This window comes from Eucyclogobius newberryi, unplaced genomic scaffold (assembly GCF_026437365.1).
Source record: "Eucyclogobius newberryi isolate DKJ021-1_F unplaced genomic scaffold, fEucNew1.0.hap1 SCAF_3, whole genome shotgun sequence".
Taxonomy (NCBI): domain Eukaryota; kingdom Metazoa; phylum Chordata; class Actinopteri; order Gobiiformes; family Gobiidae; genus Eucyclogobius; species Eucyclogobius newberryi.
This window is the reverse complement of record NW_027315945.1, coordinates 9,798,465-9,807,028: the sequence shown is the minus strand read 5'-3', so window position 1 is coordinate 9,807,028 and position 8,564 is coordinate 9,798,465. Positions and strand designations below refer to the sequence as shown.

At 34.9% G+C, this 8,564-nt stretch overlaps 1 protein-coding gene across 1 annotated transcript; it reads right to left on the bottom strand.

The window, feature by feature from the left end:
- Positions 1 to 2,891: 2,891 nt before the first annotated feature.
- scnm1 (sodium channel modifier 1) lies at positions 2,892 to 7,563 on the bottom strand. The gene is made up of 8 exons (XM_072460563.1): positions 7,456 to 7,563; positions 7,254 to 7,324; positions 7,101 to 7,189; positions 5,557 to 5,651; positions 3,589 to 3,689; positions 3,392 to 3,531; positions 3,195 to 3,270; positions 2,892 to 3,123 (listed from the first exon to the last, which is right to left on the bottom strand). Exons 1-8 carry the CDS (start codon positions 7,504 to 7,506, stop codon positions 3,024 to 3,026), a joined length of 723 nt encoding a protein of 240 aa, XP_072316664.1. The 5' UTR covers positions 7,507 to 7,563; the 3' UTR covers positions 2,892 to 3,023.
- Between the last annotated feature and the right edge of the window lie 1,001 nt (positions 7,564 to 8,564).

The following is an 8,564-nucleotide window of genomic DNA, read 5'->3' as shown; positions in this document are numbered from 1 at the left end:
AAGAATTTCAGGCAAACTCAAAAATGAAATCTCAAGACAAAAGATTCAGTCAGGAGATTATTTTAGTTTGGTCTCATATCAGCCATTGGGCCTTCACCGTCTTTTGAGTTATATGAGTTATAATTGTACTTCCTGAGATTCCCAAACAATAAATGGATGTATTTTCATCTTGATTTTGTGGGGGACGTATTATCATCAATCTTTTAATGCAAAAACATTTTATGCCAGTTGAACTTTTTTCTAGTCCAGTAAATTTCAAACATTTGTACCACAGACCACCTAAGGAAATATTTGTCAATTTTAAATGAACTGAACACAGTCTACACTAAATCATGGCTTTACACACCAAACAAGAAGATCCAAACTAACTAAAAGACTTTGGACAAACAATAGATGCAGCATGCGTGGCAATCAAATGCTAATACAGCGGCTGTTGAAACTGGGTGATAATATTCCAGTAAGAACTCTCGATGCAAAATCTTAAGCCTCCAAAGTCTCCCTTGATCCCGTGACTTCCCCCGAACACCTGGTCTATTTTTACCTCCCCAGAACCTCCATGTGAAACCCCAGCCTGTGCACTGCTAGGGTTAGGGTTACCGTGGGCCAAACATAGGAGCAGCTCTGAGGGGCTGGTGGGCGACTGGAGAGGGGGGCGGCCATGTTGACTGGCCCAGATTTACGAACAGAAACAGCTGCTAACCTCGGAGGATTTTCACAGCATTACTGAGCTTCCTCCACATCACGCCACTATTTCTGTAGCTAATGCAGTCATGCTCATTTAGATACTGTATGTACGTGTGCAGTTGTGTCTCAAAATTCTTAAAAACATGTATACCTGAAGTAGCATTTAGTTTCATTCGCGCCAGTTGCTTAGATAAGTTCTCTCACCTCCGAGCGTCAAAATACTCCGTTCTGAATCTCCTCGATAACTGAGGTTTTCTCGATCTGTGACGTGGCTCTGAGAATCTTTTCTGCTGTCCTTAAATCATCTCCAGACTCGCTCTGTGAATTTCCCCCGTCTAATTATGATGAGTACAACTGTGTGCTGAGACCTGGAAGTGAGAGGCCAGCTTTAAACTTTGTTTTAAACTGTGTATTTCCCTCTGCAGACGCACGCATTCTAAAACATGAGCTGTCAAACTAAAGGTACTCAAGAGCATGTTTAAAGGCTAAAAATAATAATTATACACAATATTTCTCTTTTAAAGGACACATATTATGCTAAAGTGACTATTTTGAGATTTTGACCATGTTCTAACATTGTTCCCTCCTGGAGTCAAAAAATCATCTTTAGAACTGTTTGGCTGCTTCTGTATCTATGGTGGAAGCCTAGGAAAGACTCTCAGATTTTAATTCCCTCTGCTGCCAGTAGATAGAGCCCTCGAGTCGGTTTTTCATGTGGGATAAAGCCAGAGACATGCAAGTTTTTTTCAGTTTTTTTTTCTTGAACATGAAATGCCAAAGTAAAGGTACTCAAGGGCATGTTTACAGGCCAATAACAATAAAAATAGCGTTTAATATGTGTACCTCCTGTAGATTTCCTTTGATGGAAGGTTGTACAGGCAGCATAACTGGTTTTACAAAATTGTGCGGAGAGCATACATTTTCTGCTGTCTTCTCTAGCACTGCAACCAAGGTGTGGGACAAGGTGTAGGCCCCCTCATTCCTGTTCATGGTTCCCTGCTCACGTTTTCTGATCTCTAAAGGTGAAGATGGGTAAAGAGAGGGCTCAATAACTGGAGGGTAATGGGCTAAGGAACTTAACATACATGTCCCCCCCCCATTCCTGTCACACCTGGCTGAATCTGTAGTTGATTTTGACAAAAAGGTCATATTTAAATAATAGACTAAAGAATATTCCAAATGGTTCACTGTTGCAACACCAAACCAGCTTTTGTTGTAGTTTTAGAATGCAATTGAAGACAGAAATGCTGATACTTTATAAAAAAAACATTTGTAGTTCCAGCTCTAGAACGCTATTTAAGATTGTCATCAACCTCTTTTAGAACTAAATACTATCATGAGCTTCTATCATCACATCTCACTTACAGTAAGTCAGCAGTATTAAAGTCCGCTCCCTTCACTAAACCCCACCATCTAAACCAGTGTATACCATCTGTGCAGGGGCCCAGGCTGGTGCAAACGGCAGGACTCTGGTCAGATTAGCACCAAAAGCACTCCACTGCTTAGCCAGGCTTTGTCCACATGACACCGAGATGGAACTGGACAAAACCACACAAATGGATAGGAAGTCACGTGCAAGATAGGGATGGTACGACAAAAAATAACATGATCATTGAGAAAATTGTCAACAAATATAATCACCATTTTATCACCAGATTGTGCTGTAAAAAAGCTACTAATGCATGAGGTTCTCCTCAGCATTGTTGTGTCATCTTGTACAATAATTTATCATCTATAATAGTTCAAACCTATTCATAATGATAAAAGTATAAATGTCTTTATAAATCACATGTTTAAACTGTCACCCATTTTAATAATTAGCTTGATTTTATCACTAATCACAATTATTTTGGCCAAAATAAATTGTCCCATGCCTAAAGAGAGGCACAGTATGTTTTAATGAAATTGACTTAAACCGCATTTTAGAGCTTCTTATGTTTTTCAAGTATTCATTTGTGTGGTGGGATAGTCCCTAAAGTTGGGGAGTTTAAAACATGAACACATCAGGTGCTCTTTGGAGATGACGGGTGGATTACTTAAAATGAATAAAAAAATGAGTGTATATATTACTAAGACAGAACATAAACTAGACATAAACACTGTTAAAAATGTGAAAGGCTTAACACACATTTAATAAAAAACAACTGAATTAATAAATAATGATAATAAAAGAAAAATTATAATAAAAAAGAAAAGAAAACTCCAAGTCCGAAATACCAAAATATAGTTTAATTAATATGCCAATTATAAAGAAATGAATATCAGCACTGGCTATTTACAACGTTCCTAATAGTCCTTGTTGTAACATTAGTACAGTATCTGAGGTCTTGAAGTCAGTTTCACGATGTGGACAAAGATGGCGGCTCCTCTTCATCGGAATCAAACTCCACGTTGTCATCTTTGAGCCACTGTCCACTCCTGTCCTGGATCCAGCCGGCACTGTCCCCGCACACAACCATTATTAGACCAAAAATATGATTAGCTTGGGACAAATACATGCACTATTTTACCTTTTCAACTTGATGTAGTGCTCCAATTCTTTTTTCCTCTGCTCTGACATTGGCGGAGACTCTTCGAAATGTAATTCTGCATTGGAAAAATGTACGTGTTTTTTTTTTCTTTCTTACCCAAGCCGTCTAATCAAGAATGCAGCAAGGGAAAGTAGTGACAAAAACAGACTGCAAATATATAGAATGAATGAATGTACCTTTAGGGCAGCCGGCTGTATTCGTTTTTGTGGTACAAGTAGAAACTGTGAATGTTGTTGTTGGTTTAACTTCACTCGGTCTGGAGTTCTGACCGACTGAATCAGACGTGCTACTTGCAGGTTGTTTTTCCGACTTTGTGCTGCGAATGAATAACCTGTTTAAATGTGCGCTTAATACACAACATTATCGAGCCTACCTTGTTTTTCTGTGGCAGCTGTTGTAAGGGACCGTCCTCAGTAAGGCGTGATGGGTGAGCTTTCTTGTCTGAGCCAGTAATGGAGCTGAACTGGACGCTTCCTAAAGAAAAAACTAATATTATCAGGATGAAGAAATTACTATTACGTATTTACTATTGTTACTGTTTTGTATTTGTAGATGAAGAAAACAACAAAACAAGAGTAAAATGTTTTTGAGGAGTGTTAAATGTAGTGATTTTGACAAAAACTGTGCTGCTCAAAGCTGGGAATTGAACTAAGAACATTTAGGCAGAATGTACAGTTCACAAATAAGTTAAAGTAAAAGGTATCCACTGTAAAAAGGACTTAAGTAAAGTACAGATACTTTTATTTGAATGCTTACTTTTGGCCACTACTATAGATTAGGTTGATGATTTGGTATTTGTAATTGTACTACACCATTAATTTAGCTTTAGAGAAAAAAACTATAACCATGACAAGTAAAGAAACAAAGTACATCAAGAACTTAAATTTAGTACTCGGAATTCATATGTTGCGGTCTAAGTTTAGGCACAAATTCTAAAACCTTCCACTCAGGGATCTGAAACTCTGCTTATGTATATTGGCACAACCTCGTATCAATTTTCAAGCCTTAACTTTTGAGCAACCAGGAAGTGACGTTATCCCCAAAACACCAACATTGTCAAAACTGAAGAAAAAAAATCTGAAAATATAAACATTGCGTCATAAACGTTTTAGTGAAATTTGTAGTCCAACCTGTCATATACCTTTTTAGTAAACAGTTTTGTTAAGTGTTCAAAAGATTTGCCAGATTTATGAACATTTCAGAAAATGTGCCCAAGTGACTGAAAATAAATAATTAAATAATCAAATATATATATATATATATATATATATATATATATATATATATATATATATATATATATATATATAAAGCTCATTATATATATATAATAATAATAATAAAATGTAATACTAATCCAGGGTCACCACATAAACTTTATTACTTCTGATTTCAATAAATATTTTACATCAGATGCCCACTTTGTTGAGATTGAATGTGAAAAAAATTATATGAGCTATTAGAGCGTTTCCGTTTGCGTTACTGGACACCAGAGGTCAGTGTTTCCAATACTGGGTCATGTCTTATGGTTATTATTATGAAGTACAGAAAAAGTGTGTCAAAGTATGGCATTTAAGGATGTAGCATTCAAAACCAGAACATTGTCATTTTGGCTATAGAGTTGTAGTTTTTTAAATGCATAGTAAAAAAATAAAAAAGCATAAACCAATTACTTCATTGCAATAAATGTACATTGTTCAAATAAACATAGACGATCTTGATCATTTCCAATTAGAGTTTTTTTCTTTTTCGTTTGTTCTCAACATTCCCGCTTTGTCTTTAGTAAAGGAACTGAGAGCGAAAATCAGTTCTACCAACTAGGGATGTCACGTTTTCAAATTTTAGAGTGGGAATAAACATTGCGATTTGACGAGCATTTGGGATTATGATCATCACGAGCTAAACAACAAAAAAATCCTACATTTTCTTTCATTCTTGTTTCCACATAAGTGCTCCTCAATATGTGACTGGTTTCATGAAATTGAATTCTGAATGATTAATTTGACATTAACAGCAAGATAAAAAAGCCCTTTGAATTTACGTAGATTTTTTGGAGGAAAGTGTGAGCAGAAAAGATTAATTTTGCTTCTCAAAACTAAAAATAGATATAATTTAGAAATTGGTACTTTTCGATCAGTTGAATATAAAAAATAATATGTTTTCATCTAAAAATGTCACAATAATAATCTTTTTTTAGACTTTTGAGACCTAAATAATAACGATTAACTGAATAATCTTGACATCCCTACTACCAACTCATGACTCTAGACTGCGTGGAATGAAAAAAAAAAAAGTTAATAAAGAAATATATATAAATATAAAAATACAAGGTGGGACAAACCTGTGAGTTTTCTTCGGACTGGATGTAGTTCTCGTGCTTTCTTTTGGCAATCTCGTTTTTCAGTCGTGCTTTCTTCCCATAAAATCTCCTGAGACCTGTAAAAAACAATAATGTACGTTTTTGAAAGACAAAAGCGTGTTTTTTGTTCATTATTTGGTGCATTAAGGAGCTCAACAGCAGCCGTGCACTTCTCGCTCCAATTCCTATCCGTTTTGCACATAAAATAGTAAAGACTTTGACAGACAATAGAAAATATAGGGGAGTAGAAAATATAGTACGATATGTTTTTGTTAATCGAGTTACAGAAATGTGTTAGAGAATACATTCGTTCAACTACATTTTTTTCAAAATAAACAAACACAAAAACAAACAGAACATGACCAGAGAGCAAAACACCAAACTAAAATATGAACAGACGTCAACTACACATTTAAAGAAGTAAAAAAACAAAAGTCCAAAGTCAGTCAAATTTGTTTTTGAAATGTGTTATTTTTTCCATGTCTTTTTCCTGTTATTATGCATGAGCTGCGTTTTCATTTAAACCATCAGTGGAACCAGCTCCCAAACAATCTTCTCTAAATGTAAAAAAATATATTCATCAACAGTGCCAGCATCACTCCAGTGAACCATGCAACGGTTCTCCGGCAACTCTTTACATTGTTAAATTGTAAATCTATAAATATTTTAATGCTTGCTTGATATGAGCTGATATCAATGAAACGTTTTTAATAGAATAATTTTGCACCGTATTTGACCTTTTGTGCGCACCTGCAGGTAGAAAGTGGTGCTTTGTTTAATCTGTTGCAGCATTTTCTGCTTTATGAGATTATTCTGTTTGTACATGGTCCTGACAAACAAATAACTAAACTAAACAAGACAACCTTGATCATTTTCTCAAAACCTGACATATGCCCAGGTATAAGGCCCAACTCGTTTCTGTAAAGCTATCTAATCATTATTTGTAAAGGGCGAGCGCACAGAGATTATTTGTCTGGAGAACGCCTCACTTGCTGTTGATACTTCAATCTCAAATGAAAATGTGAAAAAGGTGAATTGGACAGAACTCTAAATGTTTAACTATTGTAACATGAAACAGGTTTATCAACGGTTAATCAAAGATGAATCATTGAATCATCTGTACCACAATTTTTTATCAATAAATATACATAGTTGTAATAAGATAAGTTAATTTAATATAATGCCAACTCAAGGATAGAAATGATCACAAATGCTTCTCGAAAGGACAAGGATTTAGAGCTACACTAGGACTGCAGTTGGCTTATATTTTGCAAATCTTTTATTCATGTTTTTTACAATGAATCAATAGGTCAGATACAAGATAAGAATATGTGAATATGAGCTCAAAAACACAACGATTACAACTTTACATGGTCATGATCCAAGTGTAGTTTTGTTTGCATCATCTGGGTTGATTGATTACTAATTAGTCGACAAATATTTCAATAATTGATTTGTTTCGATGAAGTAGTTTTAGCCTTAATCAAGAAGACGAGCCAGGATTAAAAACAAAAAGCACACCTTACCTTCTAAATGCCTTTTCCCATTCCGATGGACTGTCAGCATGTCAACAGTATCAAACACCGGCCCATAGGAACACACAAGACATGTGTATCTGCAATTTACATGGAATAAATAAAGAAAATGTCAATCAAAAAATCAAACAAATGTATTTTTACCTTCCATTGCTCATGATAGTGGCTTCATCTTCTGGAATATAGTTGGACAGAAGGTCTGCAACACGTCGTTTCTAGTAAACAGAAAAGCAGATCCATAAAATGCTGTATATATCAGCCGGGAATATGCTAAAGCTATTTAGCATGGAGAGCTAGCATTAAAGAAAATCTGGACATATCCAAAGTAATATTTTAGTGTATTTACCTTTAAAACATTCAACTGACTCCGGTCGTCGCCTTCCCGCTTAAAAGACATCTTAATTTAAGTTTGTTTAGGTGTACTCAAGGAGAATGTTTTGTTTTGACGCGTTACTTCCGGGGTCGATGGAAAGATGTGTTCATGGTAAATAAGAAAAATTGGACATAAACAAGACGCAACTCTTTTTGCTCAAAAACGAAAATAAATAACCCGAAGACCTTCTCTTTGCTTTGAGACAATGTTGGGCAAATTTAATATACATAAGGAAAATGGGCAAAGAAGACAAACAAACAAATAGTAACCACAATTGTAATAAATCAATATTTTACTAAATTAACAGAAAATGTATTTTTTATCAGTCAAATACTTGCAGTTCCCCGCAATTTATGATCAAGTTGTTAATCAAGCTGCTATATCTTCTGTTATTTTGGAAATGTAATTTATTGGTAATATGTTTATATTTTGTATTAATTACTTTATGACTGCGTGTGTTAAAGCAACGGTAACTTTCTGTAGGTGGCACGTGGAACTTGAAACTTAAACCGTGTATCTGGGGCAAATTCGGAACATTCTCCGTGGAGTTATCATTGATCAATTATATTATCGGGAGATATATGTTTTATGCCATACTGTGGATATAAGGAACAACATTTTCAAGGAGGAAGCTCTTCAGATCAAGTACTAGTCAGGGTTGTGGAGATGCAAGTCAACAGTAAGGACGCATGCTTTTCTAAAAATATTCAATACAATAAATGCATGAATAAATTACGTACAGGGACTTCAAGATTATTTTTATTTTGTATGTTTTATGTTTACACGTTAAATACTCATGTATAAATATAATAATGATAATAATAATAATAATAATAACAATAATAATAATAATAATAATAATAATGTGAGTTTTGTGAATGTACAATCTAATAACATGAGATGAAAAAATATGCATTTAAATAGCCAGTTTGTATATTTTAACACTTACGCATCTTTGAGTCTAGTTTCTGTATGTTCCTGAACGCACCGTCGGTCATCTGACGTTAAACGGGAGAGATGAGCGTGCGACCGGATGGACTGTGTGGATGTGTAGTTTGCGTTTATTTTATTGTAATTTAAAT

Excerpts from the sequence above, each read along its gene's own strand:
- scnm1 (XM_072460563.1), bottom strand. The coding sequence starts at position 7,506 with ATGTCTTTTAAGCGGGAAGGCGACGACCGGAGTCAGTTGAATGTTTTA. Across the intron at positions 7,190-7,253 it reads ACTATCATGAGCAATGGAAG|ATACACATGTCTTGTGTGTT; the intron begins GTAAAAATACAT and ends TGTAAATTGCAG. Across the intron at positions 3,271-3,391 it reads TACAGCCGGCTGCCCTAAAG|AATTACATTTCGAAGAGTCT; the intron begins GTACATTCATTC and ends TTTCCAATGCAG.